At 55.6% G+C, this 20,221-nt stretch overlaps 1 protein-coding gene across 1 annotated transcript in view; it reads right to left on the reverse strand.

Moving 5' to 3' along the window:
* The window catches only part of EFNB1 (ephrin B1), a 50,706-nt gene extending 39,869 nt beyond the window's left edge, over nt 1-10,837 (reverse strand). The window contains exon 1 of the mRNA XM_080366331.1: nt 10,621-10,837. Coding sequence (XP_080222457.1) covers nt 10,621-10,736 — 116 coding nt within the window. The 5' untranslated portion in view covers nt 10,737-10,837. The remainder of the gene's footprint in view (nt 1-10,620) is intronic.
* Between the last annotated feature and the right edge of the window lie 9,384 nt (nt 10,838-20,221).

A 20,221-nucleotide genomic window follows, 5' to 3' on the forward strand; every position in this document is an offset into this window, starting at 1 on the left:
CCCCCACTGCCTTCCCAAGCGCATGGGCTCCGCGCACAGCAAAGGGAGGTGGTTTGGGAAGGCTTTCGTGCCTCTCCTGGATGTTATGAAACCAGCCAAGGAGCATGAAACTGCCTGCCGTGGGTGGGAGCACCCAGGGCTATATGAAGAGCACTGTAGGATTCCTGCATGCTATGGGAAAGCACGCTGTGCTCCCCCACCCCGCACACACCCTTGCAGGGTATTTTTTTTTTCTTGAGAGAGAGACCAGGTAAGCACAAACAACCAGCACAGCCCCACATGAAGGGGGTAATTAGGGAAGCAGCACCCATCGCTAACCAAGTCAGGGCAGAGATCAAAAGCATCACCAAATGTTAAACCTCCCTGGGATTGGGAACCACTCCTGGGAAGGAACTCGCACGGGACCCCCTCTGTCCCCAGCCATGTGAGGTGGTCACTGGAGCCCAGTCCCTGGGGGGGCACTGGCTGCTCCCCACTGTTATGCCAGGGTGCCATCCTCCCTGGCTTTTTTGGGAAGAAATTTTAATTCTGCAAAGGAACACAGGAGGGAAAAGCCCAAGACGTGAAGCCAGCTAGCTGGCCTGTGCACCATCACGTGCCATTCCAAGTGCTCGCAGCCAAATCCGGCCAAACTCCTCCTCTTCGTAGGGTGGCCCTGCAGAGCCTCCCCCCAGGGTGCGGCACCCATCGTTTGGCAGGGAAGGAACACCAAGCCAAATCAGTGCCACCATCCCCAACATCACACGAGCAGGCTTTCCTTCATCCCCTAACCCCAACAACAAGTTTTCCTGTAGCTCGGGCAAGCGAAAAAAAGAAAAGAAAATAGGAAAGAGTTCTACTGTAGCAACACTACCAAAAGGCGCAAAGCCGGCCATACCGGTGCAGGACAGAGGGGTGGGAGAGGGCTGGCAAGGCCAGGAGGCACGGCTGCACAAGGGACCCTCCTCTCCCCCCTTCCTCCACCAGCCCTGGCCTGGCACTGCTTCCTTGCCGGGCTGCTGCTGCCCAAATTATTTCGGCAATTAGCTACAGCTAACGGGCGCGTAGGGGTAGCGAGGCACGCCACCGGCAAGCACACACCGGCAGGGATGCGCAGGCAGGGGTGCGCAACCAGACCGTGCCCTGGCAGAATTTACACGAAGAAGAATAATACAAATCTAAAACCAAACACAGCTGAAGGGGAAATTCCAGCTGCCTCCAGTCCCTCACACCTCTGAACACCTTCCCGCAACCCCAATCTGTATGGGCCCCTGCTCCCTGGCCCCCTCAGCTCTGCCCAGCAAGAGGGAAGGGGGCTCTGCACCCCCAGACGGCACGGGGACAGCTCTTCCCCACCTCCTGGGGAAGCATCATCTCCTCCTCCCACTGCGAAGGAAGCTGGGAACAATGGGATGCACCAGTGCCAGCTCCAGAGGGGATGCTCATGGACCACCCACCTGGCCGCCCAGGGTCCAGGGACACACTGGGGCAGGGGGGACAGCCAGGGGCAGGGGGCACAGGGTGCGAGCCAGAGCAGAGGCAGCTGCCAAGACCCCATCTCTTGCTTGCTGCAAGGGGCAGCTCCCCATCCCGAACACAGTGGGGACACACCGGAGCTCATGGGCTGCAGGGAGAGGTCACTACGGCAGAGACCATGCAAAGCCCCCGCAGCTCGCCCCCACCCCAGCGCTTCCCACAGGAGAGGGGCTGCAGCTGATGCACTGGCCTGAGATTAAAAAAAAATAAATAATTTAATATCTCTTCCTCCAAAATAACTGACTAATTGGCCAAGCCCCAGTGCCGTGCTGGGAGTGGAACCCAGGTTCGCTCTTGCATGAAACATTTATTAAAGACATCAGAGGAGAGGAGGGCAAGGCAGAGCCCGGCAGGCCGTTGGAGCGGGGCGGTGCCCACAGCCAGGTGGAAATTTCCCATCACACCCAGAGGGAGGAAGCCCAAAAATCCATCCCGGCCATCCCCCGAGCAGGGCCCGAGTCAGCCAGGGTGAGCATCCCATCCCCGTGCCCACTGGAGCGTGCCGGAGCGTACGGGGCTCTGAGCACGTAAGAAAGAAGGGGGTCTGCTCCCCCGGCCCCGCGCCCGGGGCTGCCCCCTCCTCTCCTGCCTTTAATCCCCAGCCCCAAAGCAGAGCCCTTTTAGGGGAAAGTGTAACGCAATACCTGGAAAATTTCTCCCACCCGCTCTCTGCTGCCGGCTGCCAAATTTAAAACATATTTGCTGCTCGGCCTTGAAGAAACGTAACCTGCTGCTTAATTCCAACACGTTTATTCTTTAGGGGCAACAAAGAAATTCGCACTGCCGCTGGTGGCTCCTCTCCTTACACCCCACAGCTCTCAGGGGTGGGAGCTGCCAAAAAATTGCCTGGGAGCCGTCCGCCCCCACGCCAGCACCGAAATGCCGGGGAAAGGCAGGGAGCTTGCTCTGCCCATCCCATGGCACCGGTGCCGGCACGGCAAAGAGGTTTCTGCATGGCAAGTAGATGCCCTTCAGCCCCCAGCATCAGCTGGAGGTGCCACCGCCCTGAAATCCCTTGGGATACGGCACGGTCCAAGGCAATACAATGCCCCAGAGCACGGGAAGGGGCTGGGACCACCACCCACTCTGCAGGGAGAGGACCCCTCCTCAGCGACAGGGCCACCCCTCACCTTGCACAGCCCCCCACCAGCCGGGCTCCTCGGCCAGAGGAATTTTCCAGCAGGGCTGGGTTTGTGAGGGGAGGCTGGAGCAGTGGAAAGGGGCCGCGGCAGCACGGGGCTGGGGGAGGGCACAATGTGTTTAGCAGACTGAGCGATCCAACAGGGCCCATTAAAGGAAACAATTTGTAATACAATAATTATTATGTCGTTTCTCTGGACTCTTTCCTAAGCCTCTCTTTAAACAGTTAGAGGCTTGACGTGCCTGCATAAAGCAGACATGATCTGTAGGGCTGAGGATGCTTAAGTGCCCACATGGGCCAAGACAAGGCCGAGGGGTTGGGCGCACACCCTGCACCCAGCGGGACAGCATCGCACCCTGGTTTGCTCACAGCCCTCGAGGGATGGCAGGGGAACCACCGGGAACAGACGGGGCCCGGGGAGGTGATGCTCCCCAGCTGCAGGGCAAGATGCTGGCATACCCCCAGCACCGTCAGGTGAGGGGTCCTCTCCCCACGCGCTGCTGGGTCCAGAGCCGCCTTTGCTCAACACCATGGCAGGGACCACATCCTGGCAGCGTGGCCAGGACCCGCAGCTCCTCCAACTCTTCTTTTATGCTCTCAAGTTCTCGGCCGCACATCTGAAGAAAGCAGCGGCAGTGAACAACAGAGCGAGAGCAAGCAACACAAATCCCCAGGATAATGAGCCCGGAGGAGGGAGACGGTGGGCTCTATCTGAGGAAGGAGCCGTGCTTTTATTGGAGAGCCTAAAAGGGCTATAAATCCTCAGATTCAAAGGCGAACTCGAGCTCTTTCAAGTCTGAGGAAAGCCTGGGATGTGTCAGCCGGGAGGACTAACCACGCCGCGTCCCCTGCTGAAGTGGCCTCTTCAGCAAAGCCGCGCTACAGCCCGGGATATTACACCCAGATCCTTTCCATATGCTGCCTGCCCGGCTGCAGGCAGGGCACGCCATCACCCCTGCTGGCACCGGGGGAGCCCACCCTGGACCCCACCCGGGCAAGGACCGGCCACACCCTGTTTTAAGGCGGGAAGTGCTTTTGCGCCCACTCCCCCTTCCGACGCCCGTCAGTAATTTGCTCCCCAAAACGCCAGTGGGAGTCGGGGGGGCTGCGAACCTCCCCCTCGCGTTCGGCTGCAATACTACAGTGAGCCCAGACAAAGAACGCCAGAGCCCAGCACCACCACATCCCCAAGCATCGCTGCGTCCCCGAGCATCACTCCGCATTGCCACCAGACCCCAGGCTGCCGTCCCCGCGCGACAGCCCACGCGCCAGACTGCACTACAGGTTTCAGAAAAACCCATTAAAACACTCAAAGCGGGAGCGAAGAGAGGACAGTGTCGAGCCTCAGCCTTGCACTAATGCACGTGCAGCCGCTGACGTTTCCCAGCCTTAACGAGAAGGAAAACACACAAACGCTCAGTGATCAATATTAATGGTATAAGGGTATTTATAGCTGATAAGCTGCAAAAATGCTTTTTCTGAAGCACCTACTTAGAAGCCATTTGATGCTGAAAGCCAGGCGGAGCAGACTGTTCCTGAGGCTGGGATCGTGCTGCAAGCCAGGGAGCCACCAGCCACAAGGAAAGGATTGCCGGGAAAAGGGACACTCATCTCCCATCACGGCACGTGGAGCACTGAGGCAGGCTCAGGTGCCACCAAAACCAGCCAGGACCCCCCTCGCAGGGACGGCACACACCCCTGGCCTCTGCAGGGGAGGGGGGCCTGGCCATCACGAGGAAGGCACTTCTGCAACGCCAGCCTGAAGGTGCTGGGAGAGAGAGCTCGTCACTCAGCATCCCCTGGGCATCCTGTCCCCAGCACCTCCACGGTGGCATCACCGAGAGCCAACCCGCATCCAACCGCGTTGGCACGAAGCCTCTCACTGCAGCCCAAGCCCACCCATGGCCAGGCCAGCAGACACGGCACACGTGGACATACGCACAAGCACAGCATCGCGGCAGGACAGACCCCTGGAAAACACCGAGGGCAGCTCACGGATGAACACTAACAAGCCCCCCTGCTCCAGCTCTCCGTGCAGCCCCCACAGCAAAGCCCAGTGCCACGGCCTCGGAAAGGCGGAGCAGCCCACCTGGGAAGGGCCGGCTGCGGGTAGGAAAAGGTTATTCCAGAGCAGCCAAGCCAGGGTTATAAATAGCTGGCATTTTTGAAGCGCAGCTGCTCTGCTTGGCCGGGGTGCCACGCCGGCACCTGAGCCGGGTTCTGATCCTGTCCGGGGGTGCCGGTGGGGAGAACTCGCAGCAGAGAAGCCACCGCTCGTAACCCCCCAAACCTGTCCCCCCATCCCCTGTCCCTCCCCAGGGAGGGGGGTGCTGGAGCCCACCTTCCCCTCCAGGCATCACCCACAGCCTCCACAGGGTTTGGCTCCAGCCCCAGAGGAAGAACCCTGCTCCCCGAAAGCGCGGGGGCCGTGCAAACCCCACCCCGTGCCCAAACCCAGCCTAACCAAGCAGGACGTTTAGCCCCGGCTTGTCCAACTCATCAGGGACCAAGCCCTGACAGGCTGGCGGAACCGGGAGCACCAGGATCCCGAGGCTCCGGCACAGCCACAAGCAGAGCACCAGCGCTCCGACCGGAGACAATACACAAGGGGCAAGAAAAACCTCCGCGAAGGATGCCGGGTGCGCACCAAGGGGTGCCGAACCTCTCTGTGAGCAGGCGAAACGCCCCCAGCACCCCTCCTTGCTTGCCGGAGGAGGTTTCTCTGCCACACCACCTGCCCCAGAGAGAGGGATGGAAGCAGAAAAAGCGTCAGAAAGCACCAGAAAGGACCCCGGCTCTTTTGAGGCAAGCACAACAAAAGCCCCGCAGCATGGCCGCCACATTCCTGCCCAGATGTGACGCCGAGATAGCGCAGAGCCCAGAGTCCTCCTCCTGCTCTCCCGATACAAGCAATCATTAATTAGACACAGAATGGATTTCAGCTTTGTTTCTCCCCACCCTGTTTCAGCTGCCAGACTCCAAGTAGCATGTGCTACTGATCGGTACAAGATGTATTCCCACCGGACCCCAGCGCTTCCCGGCAGTGCTGCTGTGCTGATGATGGGGTGCCCTGCCAGCGGGGCAGGGACCGGAGAGCCACAAGGGATCCGTGGGGCCAGCAGCACCCACAAATCCTACATGGATAGAAGGGGTCTTCCCTATCACCAAGCCCCCAGTTTCCAGGGGACAACCCAAACGTTCCCGACCTGTCGTGCAAGAGGCTGCACATGCACACTGGCTGGCTGCAATCCCCATGACCCGTATAAACATGTGCAGGGCTCATGGGGGACCCCTACCCACCCCATAAAGCTGCTTGGGGGGACTCCCACCCAACCTATAAAGCTGCTCTGGGGGGACAATCCCAGCTCACCCCATAAAACTGCTTGGGGGGGGGGGGAACCCCTGCCCACCCCGTAGAGCTGCTCGGCAGGGGGACCCCTGCCCACCCAGCCAGGGCTGCACCGCATGAGGGCACATCCCACCCTACTGCACGCAGCCTGTTTGGAATAGGGATCCCTGGAGCAGCTCATAAAACTAAAAGCGATGCAGCCGCTCAGGTGCGGCCGCGGAGGGAAGCAGCCCCCTGTCAGCTCCCTCCAGCCCTCCACAGCCAGAACGGGCACAAAAGCCCCATTCGTCCCCGCTGCCATGCGGCTCCAGGAGCTGCAGCAGCTGTTTTGCTCTGGAGAAAGCTACGGCTCCTTTTACAATCAATCAGCCACCCCATCACGGCTCTTTTTTTCTTTTAAAGGAAGCAGTTAAATCCATTTTATAGAATCCAGTGGTATTTACCCAGCTACTGCAATAGCCGCAGCGCTGCCTTCACTTTTTTTTTTTTTTAATTTAAGTTAATGAAGTCATTCCCAAACAACACGCAAGGAGCCCTGGGTGCTCCTTTCCCCAGGCACAGCAAGAAGAGTAACCTTGCTCGTCACTGCCACATGGCCAGGCACGGGGGCTCTGCCCTGCGGAGAGCGAGAGCAGCAGCCCTCCATGCTGGGGGTGCACTCAGCCCGGCACCCAGCAAAGGGTCCCCCAGCACCCACCCAGCCACAACCGCCCAGCAGGCTTGGAAAGGGATCCTCCACTCACTCCAGAGGGCAACTCCAACCAGGACGCAGAGCACCCGGGCTCGCCCAGCCCCCGGCAGCCTTTGGAGATGGAGCCAAGACCCAGGGAGGCAGAGGCATGCGCAGGGGCCATCGGATCCCTCTCGGTACCATCCACACCCAACGGAGCCCCCACCTCTCCCCAGGAAGGGGGAGTCTCTGATGGCTCAGCCAGCCAAACGTGGCTCTTAATTAAAAATAAGCAGCATGCTTTCATTATTTCCCAACTCCTTATACTGTGAAGCGCCTCACGTGCCCACTGGTACAGTAATTAAATTACATCTGCTCCGACAAGTGTGAGCCCACCGATGCAGAGCTCCAGGCCAGCCATTCCCCTCGGAAACAACCTTCCAGCAAGCACTTTGTCTCCCGTAAAAGGCATTAAAAAAGGCAAAGATACACCAGGCTTCAAACTCAGTGCTTACAGAATTCAACAGGACACCATAATGCCATTAAAGACAAAATAAAAATACCACAAAGGATTACTTTTGTCTGGTTTTCCCCTATTTGCCCTGCCTATTTTATTTGTTTTTTACATAAATGCATTTATTTTGTTTTTAGAAAGTTGCAGCGTGGCTCCGCACAGCTAGCAAGCAAGTGGGGCCGAGTAAAACTTCATATAAAGAGAGAAAAGCGGAGCCGAAACAACCCATTCTTCAGAGCTGCGCGGATGATGTGTCCCATTTCCCCCACCTCCTTATTAAAATACTTTCTGGAGAGGCAAATTCCAGCCTGAAATGAATTTTCCAAACCATATTTTATTAGGAATGCTTCCTTTTAACGGTCGGCACAGGAGCCCACCAGGGTCAATATTTCTCCAAAATTACAGCCAAGGGAGTACAGAAAGGATTTAGCCAGAATTTCTCCTGCAATTCCTGGCTGTCCAACAAGAGCACGCTTCCACCAACCCCCCAGCTGAGCAGCAAAGGGGACGATTAAATCCCAGCAGCACCCTCCACCCCCCCAGTGACACAGCGGAATAAAATTAAAACCATATTGGCTCCCCGAGAGCCCATCCTGGGGCTCCACAGCCATCCTGGGGAAAGCTCACTCAGGGGGATCTAATTCAGCCTCAGCTGGTCCCAAGCACAGGTTTGTGACAATTACCACCTTTTATCCGGCAAAAGCATCTCCAGGCCTACTTTTTTCCCCTTAAAAAAACACAGAATTATTCACAATAAGGAGACAGTGATGATTCCAGGGCTGGCTTTTGGCCACGCACCTAGGAGCCAAGGGGAACGCTTCCCCAGCACAGCACACGGCACTACAGCTTAAGCCAGTCTTAACTCGATTAGGAAATCATTCCTTCCATCGGACGTGTTATCAGCGTCCCTCCGATAACCACCACGAGATCAGGAACCTGCCGGTGACGCCCCAGTGAAGTTATAAGCTCAGGCTTTGTACGCGCGGCCCCAAGCTGCCCAGGGGAGGAAAGGGCAGAAAAATATTTTCCTTATTTACAGTGATACCACCAATGCCAGACATGCAACGCTTTCTTCTTCTATCTGTTGGAAAATTCCACTTAGCAACGTTATTTTTAAAGGCTTTAGCACTCTATTCTAAAAACAAGAGTCAGAGCTCAGAAAAGCGGAGCAGAGGGCTGGCACGGGCACGGCACTGCCCACAGAGCGCCAGAGGAAGGGCTGGAGAGCCCCAAGGATGGTGGTGAGCGCGTGTGGGGGCTTTCGTGGATCTCCGCAGAAGAGCTGTCCTGGTCTAACAAAGAGCACGGCTCTTCCCCAGACTGGACCTGGACCCCGCACCACGCGCAACTCCCCAGACTGGTTTCCTCAACTGCGTTTGACACCATGCAACCTGCAAATGTCAGAGGCGGGGGCATGAAGGCCTAAAAGAAAATGGGGGACCCTAAAAGACAGACCCCAAAAATGAGGTTCCAGGGTCAGACCGAGCGGGACCACAGCTGGGCATCAACAGCGACCACCAAGGCAAAACCCAGCCACGGCTCCCACCTCGCCGCTGGGATCCTCCCCAGCGCCCGTCCCACCCTGGCCGAGCCATTTCTGGGTGGGAATGCCAACATTTTGGGCACTTCCCACCTTCTCCCATCCCCGTGGGTACTGCAGGGCTGGGGCACCACCAGCACTGCCCTGCGCCCGGTACCGCTGGCAGCCGTCCCCATGCCGGGTGGTGGGCACCCAGAAAGCTGTGCCGAGGGCGGGCAGCCACCCAGCTCCAAACTGGGGGATACACACCTCGAGGTACCACCAGGAGACCACCGCAGGCAGCCACCCAGCAGATGGGGAGCACGGGGCGAGCCACTGGCATGCCAACCCTCCAGCTCCCAGCCTGCCGGCCGCCTGCCCCCAGATTCTCAGGCCAACGGTAAAGAGGACTGGGGTGACATGGCATCCCCCAATGCCACCCAGCCAAGGCCACTACCACCTCCAGCTGCCCTTTTATTTCAAATCAAAAGGGATTTTTCTGGATTTGCCTCTCTCTCAGACACCTCAGAGTCACAAAGCAACAGATCGATTCCCGACGGTAAAGGCTCTTTCTGCTCACAGCCACAGCTCCAAGAACAGAAAAAAAACCACACCAAGAAGGAGAATTTAACTTCGGGCAGCCCTCGTCCCAGCCTTCCCAACGCACTGGCTGAAGCTCGGGAGCGTGCCTGCACACGCGTGTGCCTGCAAAGTGGCTTTTTTTTCTCCTCCCTCACCAAAAAAAAAAAATAATAAAAAATTATTTGGTTGGAATACAAGTGTCCAAGTGGGAATGTCGTCCAGATTGTTTCAGTTCTCTCCAACTGTTCAAAAACTCTTTTTTTTTTTTTTTTTTTTTTTTAAATGTGGTGGTGGTGGGGAAAATGTATCAAGCCAAAAGCAGGATTTTTTTTTCTTTTTTTAAAAGGATAAGGGGCCAACACCAACAAACACGCTGTGATCTACAAGATCTACAAGCCCCCCAGCACAGGGGCTACCAGCACCACCCTGACACCAGCATCCCGGGTCAGGGGACCACGGCCGAACCTTCCACTCCTCCTCCTCCTCGCCCTTCAGCCCGGCGCGCTGGAAAAGCTCCTTCTCATTGTTCCTGCACCTCCGCCGGGGCAGACGCGTCCGCACACACAGCACATATAGATCTATACGTGCGTACAGCGGGCGGCAGCGCAGCCGGAGCGGGGCTGTGCAGGCACGCCGCGGCCCCGCCGCTTTGTTCGGACCCGGGCCGGGGGGTCCCACGCCGGCCCAACCCCCGCCCCCCGCCTTCCTCCGCGGCTTGCTTTGGAAAGAGAAAAGCCAGAAAAAATAGTAATAATTAAAAAAAAAAAAAAGGATAAATCCAACTCTAGCGTCGGCGAGGTAGAGAGTGCGGCGATCCGGCCCCCGGCACCCTCCAGAGCGCGGCCGGGCGAGGGGCGGCGGCGCCGGCGGAGCCTCCCCCCATCCAGGGGAAAAAAAAAAATAATAAAAAATGTAAAGGTAAAAACTATGTTAAAAAAAGGCAAAATCTAAAAAATGAAACACCTTTTGAAAAATGAAAAAAAACCTGAAAGGTAAGAAAACCTTCAAAAGCCAATAATTTTTTTAAAAATTGGGGGGTAAAAACGAGAAGTACATTGTTTTCAGAACCCGAAGGCACCAGCCCGCAGCAGCCGGGGCTCGGCGAGGTCCGTACTCCAGCCGGGGGTCGCTCCTCTCCGTCCGTCGACCGCAGCTCTTCGCGGTGCCCGCGCCGCTTCCCGGGGAGGGCTTTTTTTTCCTCAAAAATCCTGCGGTTTTGCTTAATATTTTTTTTTTTAATTTTTCCCGGGCCTACTTTTTTTTTTTTTTGCCGGGGGGGTGCGAGGCGGGTTCCCCCCCCGTTCCCCCGCGCCCCCTCCGCCGCACGTACTTGGGGTTCCCGGCGCTCCAGGAGACCGGTTCCAGGCTCTTGGCGAGCGGCGCGGCCAAGCGGCACAGGGCGAGGAGGACGCCCAGCAACCACCGCCCGCCGCGGGGCCGCGCCATCGTCCCTCGGCGGCGGGACGGGACGGGCGTCAGGCGCCCATGCCGCTTCCCCGCCGCCTGCCTCCGTCTCCCGTCCCGCCGCCTCCGCCGCCGTCCCCTCCCGCACAGCGGCGCCGCCCGCCGCGACGATCGCTCTACTCCTCCGCGCAGGCAACGGAGCGGGCAGCCCGGCGCGGCACGGCCAATCGCTGAGCGGCGCGGGGGGGGCCTTGCGGGGCGGGGACACGCCCACCTTCGCTTCTTAAAGGGCGCGCGTACCTTTTTTTCCTCCAGACACCCCCCTCCCTTTTACCACCTCCCCCCAGTCAAGCGGTGAGAGGGAAAGGCGGGGGGGACGGGGGGCGCGGCCGTCGGGGTACCGTAGCTCCCCGACGGCCCGGCCCCCCCCCGCGCCCCCCCAGCCCTGTCTCGGCGCGGGATCCAGCCGCGGTCCAACAGCGCCGCCCAGCGGTCGCGCGTGGCCCCGCCCCCGCCCGCTGCTGGGGAGCGCGGGAGCGATCGGCGGAACCCGGCGGGGGGGCGGCACGGCTCCGCGTGCGGTGGGTCTGCCCTGAAATACCCAATAGTCACCTTTGGGGGTAGGTTTTTAAATTTTTTCAAAATTTTTTACAACTTTTTTGAAGTTTTTTGTGAAGGTGGGGGTTTTTTTGGCAGGTTTTTGCAAATTTTGAAAGTTTTTGGAAGTTTTTGCAGGGTTTTTTGAGTTTTGGGGGATTTGGGGGGGAAAGGAAGAAACTCCGGAATCAGCCCGCTTTCGGAAAAAAACAAAATGAACAAAACCTCTGGAGTCTGTTTGCTTTCTGTTGCAAAAATAATAAAAAACCCCTCTGGAGTTAGTTTGATTTCTATTAATAAAATTATTAAAAAAACCAACCACCTCCGGAGTCAGTTCGCTTTTTATTAAGAAAATAAAAATAGGCACATCAGTTCACTTGATATTACAAAAATTAAAAACCCAAACCTTCGCAGTGAGTTTAATTTGTATTAAGAAAATTTTAAAATAAACACCTCTAGAGTCACTTCACGTTCTGTTACAAAAATAAACAAAAAAAGCTCCAGAGTCAGTTCTCAGTCTATTAAGAAAATTCAAATCACAGCTCGAGTCAGTTCACTTTCTGTTACAAAAATTTTTAAAAACCCTTCAGAGTCAGTTCAGTTTCTATTAAGAAAATTTTAAAAACCTCCAGAGTCAGTTTGCTTTCTGTTACAAAAATAAAAACAATATATATATACAAAAAAACCCCACTTTGGAGTCTGTTCACTTTTTATTAAGAAGATCTAAAAATTCCAAAAATTGACAAAGAAATAGCTCTGGAGTCAGTTTGCTTCCAACCGAGACCCTAAACGCCCTCATTTTGCGATACCCCAGATGCATCCGTCTCTGTTCCTTGTTCTATTTATCCATTTCTGCGCTGCCCCGTGCGCAGCACAACCCGCAGAGGGTCCGCGGGTTTCTGCTATTTCTAACCCAAACCCCGGGGTCCAGGCAGTGCACCTGGCACTGCTCTGGTGACACCCTAACGCAACAGAGGTGACAATAACTGAGGGAAGAGAAAAAATAAATATTACAATTCCCATTTTTTGGAGGGCGGATTGAGCCGGCGAGCTGCCCTGGCCTGGCAGGGTGCTGTGGCTGTGCTGCCTGCTGCCTGCCCATGTCCCTGCCCTGCCATCATCTGCCGATGACATCACGATCGGTTGCTATGGCGATGCCGGCTCTCCCGGCACAGGCTTAGGTGGGGATCTAGAGCCCAGGAATCCTTCTGAACAGGGATGCTGTGCCCATGTGCCCCCTGTGCCCGAACTGCCCCGACGGGCAGGAGAAGGAGGCAGGATGCCTGTGGGTTTCCTTTGGGATCGGACCCCCTCACACCAGCAGAGCCCAGCTGGGTGCTGATGGGTGCTGGCACATCCCAGGGATGAGGGGAACCAATGTGCCAGCCAGGCGAGCACCATGGATCGGCAAAGGCACCAACAAGCATCCCAAGGTCACCCAGTGCCACAGTCCTGTGGGATGCAGTGGCACAGCCCCACCAGCACACTGGGACAGCTGCCCGCCGGTGCCAGTACCAGAGTGTCTCAGCAGACACCAAACCAAACCAAACCCCGCGAGGTGGGAAAAGGCACCGTGGCAAGGGGAGGGGTCTCATTCATGGCAGTGGGGCACCTCGGAGGGGTGAGCATTGTTCTAGGAGAACGGCAAAACCCCCTTCCCAACCTTTCCTAGCGTCGCTCCCGTGGCAGGAAACACCCACCCAGTACAGTCACTCAGAGACATAATCCTTCTTTTCCCACCCAGCCCTGGAATTGGTAGTGCTGAACCAGGGTGATTCCTTGGACAGTTCTGGGTAAAAAAACGACTAATTGGAAAATGGTTCCCAGCCTCAGCTGCACCAGTGACACTGGGGAGCTGGGCTGAGCTCCAGGTGGGAGCAGCAGCGGCAGCAGCCAGAGGGATTGCTCTCCTGGAGGGCCAAAGCAAGGGTGTGTAAGCAGCTGTGGGGCAGGTGCAGGGGAGCGACGACACTGCATACTTCTCCAAAAGTCCCGGGCTTTGGGAGCGACCCTCGAGCCTTCACAAGGATCTGGACGTGGGAGGGAAGTCACCAGAAAGCTGCTACCCTGCTCGTGCCCACCTGTCAGCCCAGGGAGAGATAGGAATTCAGGTTTCCCTTCCCTTTTTCTGCCCCTCTCTCCTTCCCCAGCGCGCTCCCCGAGCCAGCATGGAGACCCCACACGCAACGCCTGGCCATGGGCACCACCTCGCACAGCCTGGGGAGTGAGCACAGGGAGTGCGCAGAGAGCAGCCATGCATGGGGAGTGCATGCAGGGTGCACAGAGAGTGAGTGTGAACATGGAGAGTGCATGGAGAAAGCATGCATGGAGAGTGCGCATAGACAGCGTGCACGGAGAGTGTGCACAGAGAAAGCATGCAAGGGGCAAGTGTGCAGGGAGTGATCGTGCACGGAGAGCGCACACGGCTGTGGTGCACCTGCTAACAGCACTGGCTGAAGTTCAGGCGCTGCCACGGCAGTGTGTGACCAGACCCCCCCACCTGTCCAGAGGATTCGCATGCCATACATCAGGGGAAGCAACATTTAAAGATCCCATGCCAAGGGCACATATGCACAGGCAGGCGTGGGGGGCAAATATAACTACCCACGCAGCACAGCCCTGGACCAGCTGCGCCAGGCATCCTCCTGTGGCATGGCCACCCAGCGCCCCGCGGCCGCAGGGCAAGAGGCAGGTGCAGTGTGCTGCAAGAGGCGATGTGGGACTTGGCCCATGCTCCCCGTTCTTGCAGCAAAGGGCAGCTCCAGCTGCCTTTGATGTCCCGAGCAAGGACAGCTGCCCTACGTATTAAATGACTGCAGGTGTCATGAGTTTCAGGGTCTCAGCTCCTGCCCAGGCTCTCCTCCCAGCACCCAGGAGAGGAATGCTGTGCTGGGCTCCCTTTCCAGGAAGGGTGCAGGGGGTCTCCAGCAGCCCACTGACCCGTTGGTCCCTCAGAGTCCTTCCTTACAACCCTGTGGGAGAGGAAAGGGCATCACTTTATTCCCTCATTCTTCATATTTTTGGGGTCCAGGAATTGCCTTGTGCCACATGCACACGCATCTTAGTGCTTCCCCTGCCTGTGCATCATGCTGCCTCCTTCCCATTCCATCGGTACATGTGTACCCTGGTCTTTTGGCTTCCATCCCCACCCTCGAAATCTAACTTAAAATGATAATGCAGTTTCAGGGGGTGATCTGGGGGATTCCCTCCCACCTGCTTCATTCTAAAGGGACAAGGCGAGAAAGAAGTTACCGGATGCCCTTTGGCAGGATCCAGCATCACCCCAACCTGCGGTTCTCAGCAGCTCACCGTCATCCCCTGCCTCCTCCCGAGTGGCTGTGGCTTGCAGTGTGCTACCTTGCACAATCACACCCTCATCAATGACGATCTGCATCCCAAAATGTATTCCACAGCCACTTCATATTTAAATTATCTGAAAATTTTTATAGCAAAAGAGTACTGGGATAAAACAGAGCAAAAGAAAATTTAGGCTGAACACCAGGAAAAACTGCTTAGTGCTGAAATCTGTTCGGCTGTGGGATGGTTCCCCCAGGGAAGCGTTTGAGTTATTTAAAACTCACCTAAATAAAAATCAGTGGGGAATAAACTTCACTCATCCCAAAGTCATGGGCACTACGGGACCTGGTAGATCTTCCCCCCTAACTGTTTTCTGGGATGAAACAGATGAGATCTCACCAGGCTGAGCTCATGCAGCATGTGTATCCCAAATGGCTTTGCAAAGGGGCGCAGCCCCTCTCCCTGAGAAGAGCTTTTGCGGGGAGACAGCCTCATGCAGAGCAGACTGGGGCCAAAATTCATGATTAATCCAACCCTCTAAAAAAAAAAAACCAGAGATTTTTGAAATGCCAGGAGATCAGATGCAAAGGGATGTCTGACAAGCCTTGTACCTATTAAATAGCAAACAGCCAGGCAAAATGGGTGCCAGAAAGCCAGCGTTGCGCTGCTAAATCAGAGGATCAAATTCAGAAATGAAGGTGATGTCAAGGATTTGCCTTCGCCATGATTTATACCATCATTCTTGCGCTCAGGCTCCTGGAAACTTGCACCTTCTGCAGATGTGCTGGCTGATTAAAATGATGCAACAGATTCGCTAGCTGTGTAATATGATTTAAATTAAAAGGCCCATATTCTAACTGAAAATCTGCTACAGCTGCCTGCAGCCCCACCACCACCTCTGGCGCTTCCCACCTGCCTGGGGTGCTAGGGAGGATGGGAGGAGAGGTGACAGGGGAGAGCTGGAGGCGCTGGAACCGTTGGGGCAAGGACCAAGCAGGGAAATGCAGCAGCACAGGGCGATTGGGTTCCAGAAGGCACATTTTATGGGGCTGAGAAGTCTACTGCATAATGGTCCGAGGAAGGAAGTATTAAAATCTTTAACCAGTTTTCAGAGACGCGATAATTAAGGTGTTGTAAGCTACAATTGCCTGGAAAAAAAACCAAAGGCAAGGAATAAGATTTTTATCACTTCAGAAGTGGCCACTCATGGATTTGAGGTTAAAAAAAAAACAAAAGGGGGGGGAGAAGAAAAAAAACCCTGTAAGAAAATGTAAAAGGCAACTGAAGAAGGGTCCAGCCAGGGGCTGCAGGGAAGGAGAGCGGCAGAGAGCAGGAGCTCGTTGTGCAGCCGCAGGCTCTGGGAAGTCAGGGAACCTGATTCAGGAAAGCACTTAGCATTGTCCCGAGTCCAGCCATTCACCGCTTTAATCATGCACTTTAATGGAGCTTGAGTACTGGCTTAATGTTTAAGCATCTTCAGTGGAGTTGCTCTCTTTCATCAGGACCTCTGGGGAGGAAAGAATATTGGCTTAAATTAATGAGGCCTCCGAAATGGGTGAGAGCGACTGAACTCACTGCTCTACCCTCTGCGAGGGACGAGCAGAGGCAGAGAAGGCGGCGGCAGCCGGTCCTGCACGCAGCACTCATGCTCCTCCCGAGGTCACTAGACAAGGGGTAGAGCTGGTGCGCTGCCAAGGGGGAGAGAGTAGCGATGCCCAAAACTGCATCCCTGGTGGGCGGCTGGCACCGCCCCAAAACACAAAGCGAGGGCAACCGGGGGGAGAAAGGTCCCGAGCATCCCAAAGTGTGCAAAGCCAAGCTGTGCACACTGAGAGCCCCCACCAGAAGCAGATCGCCTTGCTCTTCTAAAGAGTAATGGTAATGGGTGGGATGTGGTAGGGAGCTGGTTTTAGGTCTTTGAACAATATTGTAGAAAACATAACAAAAATGACTCAAATTGTGACCCTAAGCTGCACAGTAATATATCCCAACAGCAATATGGTGGGAATATATATATTTGTGTGTATATATATATGTGGTAGCAACCTACCCACTCGTGCAGAGCTTGCTGGAGGAGGCAGGAGGTGGAGTCCGGAGTATCTAAGGGGATACTGTGAAGGTCATTCATTAACATCTTCCTTAATGACCTGGCAGAACACATAAACAGCATGTTAATGACCTGGCAGAGAAGATAAGCAGCTTGTCAATGAAATTCCCGCAGATACCCCAATGCGCGGGGCTGCGCATACTTCCACAGTCAGAGAAACATGAAAGGGGCCTAAATGGCTACAAATACACACAGCAAAGTTAATGATTTTGCTGGGGGATGAGGGGGAATTTCTAATCGAATCTATTGGGGGCGAGTGATTAAAAACTTGTCTGAGGGGGGAGAGCGCTTAGCAAAGGCTGCTGGGGACAGCAGTGGCGGCAGGTCGGGTTTAATATGCAGCTATGCCGGAGCTCTTCTCATCTACCTCTCCCAGGGAAAACATAAAGTGCATTTTCAGGTCACTGATCCACCAAAAGAAGGAAAAGCCCCAAAAAGGAGCAGAAGCTGGAGGAATGGTATGTAAGCCGAGATTTTAAAACACATGGATCTGTTTTCTTTGGACCGGTAGCAGCTAGGGGAAGTCACAACTGCATGCAAATATCCCGCAAGGTTTTAACACTAAAGGAAAAATGATTGAGGGTGGCAGAAGAACAGAAGGCGACCTCAGGCCATATCCTACCCAAGGGGAAACTGCCGGGAGCCTGGAGGCCGTGCTTCACACCACGCCGGCGTCGTGCCGGGGCACGCGGCTGCCGGTGGAGGTGCCTGGGGCATCGCACGGTGGCTGTTCCCAGGGCTGCTCCCCTGCTTGCCGCAGCCTCTGCCCCTTGGCTGGGGCAGCAGATAAAAGTGGTGCCGTCCCCAGTGCCAGATGTGCCATCCCCAGTGCCAGATCTGCTGTCCCCAGTGTCAGACCTGCTGTCCCCCATGTTAGATCTACTGTCTCAGGACCAGACCTTCCATCCCCAGGGTCAGAGCCTGTGTCTTGGCATGAGAGTGGGTTTCTGCCAGCTAGCTGGAAAAGGAGGGACTGTGTGGCCACGCTGCTGCTGCCAGAGAGAGCTAGAGGGAGAAGAGCTGGACGGGCTGAACCCTTCTCCCAGTTCCCACCTTGTGGGCAGCCCCCCAGGGCAGGGTCCCTGCAGAAATCCTGGCACATACCTACCCGCGCAAGTGCCCCGAACAAGACGGTGATCTCACGTGAATGAGCTAAGAGCTGGCTGGGTCCTGCCAGGATTTACATGGGAGGCTCCAGAGAGTCTGTGTGTACTCACAACCCTCCCGCCGAGAGCCACAGCTCTCCCCGAGGGGAGGAGGAGCGGGGCTCCCTTTCCTGCTTCCCCACCCTGCCCTGCCAGCTCTGGCTCGCTGGCAGCGGTCCTGCGCCCGGCAGCCCACGCTGCCTTCCCGTGCGGCTGCGCGGCCCTGCCAGCACTGTCTGCGCTGCCCGGGGCCAGCGCACGCCAGCACCCCACACCGCTGCACCCCTGTGCTCCTGAACCCCTGCATCCTTGCATCCCTGCACCCTTGCATCCCTGTGCCCCTGCATCCCTCTACCCTGACATCCCTGCACCCCACAACTGATCCCCACCCACCCCAGGAATTGGGAGGAGACCCCAGTTTCCCACAGGGCCCCAAGGCTATAAAATCTTCTCATTTAGGCAGCTCATGGTGTCATGCTGCCTGCTTGGACCATGGCTCCATTGTTCCCGCCGCAGGTTTTGCCCGTGCAGCCCGGGAGCTTGCAGCAGCGGTGTGACTTTTCCAGCCATGCTGAGATGCTGGCTCCTGGCAAGAAGCAGGACGCAGCGAAAGGCAGAAGAGGAAAGTGGAGAAATGATGCTTTATCTCAGCAATCACAAAAGGGATAAACTGACATCATGAGTAGTTGCACAGCAGCGTTTCTTTTGTGGGGCTGGTAATTTGTGACAGTGAACATCACTGAAAATATCTTAATTAATGTTTATTTTGATGGCTGTGTAGGTTTGGGGTGACGTGTCCCTGGGTCTGGAACGGGGAGGGGGGCAGGGTGGCAGGAAAAAAAAAGCAGATTTTTTTTGACTTGCTGCCCAGAACCACAAAAATGTCTTTTAAAGACTCCCTCCCTTGCCCTAACAGGCTCATCAGGAGTGGAGAAGAGATCATGGAAAGAAGAGAGATAGAAAGATAGAAATTCAGAGGAAGGGGGTGAGGGGCAAAGACATGGGAAGGAGACAGACAAACACACATGGAGCAATTTGCATGTTTTATGAGTCTTTGATTTCAGTGTATTTACAACCTCAGTGCTAACACCCTGGTGGGAAGTTCTGGAGATGACTATATTTACCCTCTATTTCACTTTACATCTTTATCAAGCGATCTGTCTCGCCTCCAGCCAGTCGTTTAACGAGCTGCATCTATGGCAGGTACTGCCTGGTTCAGGGGAGCCCCTTCCCCGCCAGTGTCCAGCAGCGGTTCCCATGACTGGTGCCCCGCGGCGCCACGTCTCTCCCCAGCCCAGCCTTGCCACGTGGCTGTGAGCTGCCCAGGTGCCACAGGTGCTGCATCTCCCCTGCCAGACGCTGCACCAGGCCCAGGGATGGAGGAGATTTTGCTGGGGTGCTGCTGGAAATGTAAAGATAATCTTAGGAAACAGCAGAGGTGTTGATATTGTTTTATTTTTTTTCCTCAAGGCATCTCATCTCTTTGTTGCTGTTGGTTTTGCCCAGCTTCAAACATGGGCGACAGCATTCCTGGGATCAGGCTGGGCAGTTTCTGGTTCAGCACAGGGAAGGGAAGCCTGACCCAGAGCATCATGTTCCTAAACAGGAGAGACACCAAGGGTACAGGAGCTGCTGCCCTGTGAGCATCACCCGTCCTTCTCCCATTTCTTTCCCATTTTCCTCCTCTCTGAGGCATTTTACTCCTGCATTTCCACGGAAAGAATTGAGTTCCCTGCTTTAATCAAGCATGCCACAGAAATGGGATGGCTGGCAAGGCCAGTAGACACAGCGGGCAGAAAGGTGCAGCCAAGTGCTTTGTGTTCATTTGGGACTTGAAATATCAACCTTCAGCTCCAGAGCAACTTCTGGAAACCTTGGTGTTGGAAATGGCTTTTCCACCAAGTGCCTTTCTGCTAGGAGAGACAATTTTCGGAGGAATTTCAAGCCTTGAATCTGTCACCTCGCTGGAGAGCCCCCATCACCCAGACAGAACTGTTCGCTATGCAAAGAGCAATTGGCTCATGCCGGGTTTCACAGCACCATCCTTCCAAAAACTGTGCCATGACCCCAATTAGCACTCCAGAGAAGCAAATAATGAGCCCTTTTTCTAATGCCCTTTTCAGCATGTTTGCTTAGTATGAATCTTATGATCTGCCTCCATCAGTCAAGGCGCACCCGTAATTCATCGCCTATTCTCCGACCCTCTGAGCATGCCGAGTTTTGATCAAGGGAAGTTTTTCCAAAGGATTTTGGCTTCTTTTCACTTTTGGATTTCCCCCAGATAAGCATGATTTTTTTCTCAGATGCAGACACCCACACGCACACCAGAAGGGAGGCTGTGCCAGGATCGGAGTGCCGGCAGCCTGCTCCCGCAGCACTCT

Source organism: Falco punctatus (genome assembly GCF_963210335.1).
Source record: "Falco punctatus genome assembly, chromosome: 15".
Classification (NCBI taxonomy): domain Eukaryota; kingdom Metazoa; phylum Chordata; class Aves; order Falconiformes; family Falconidae; genus Falco; species Falco punctatus.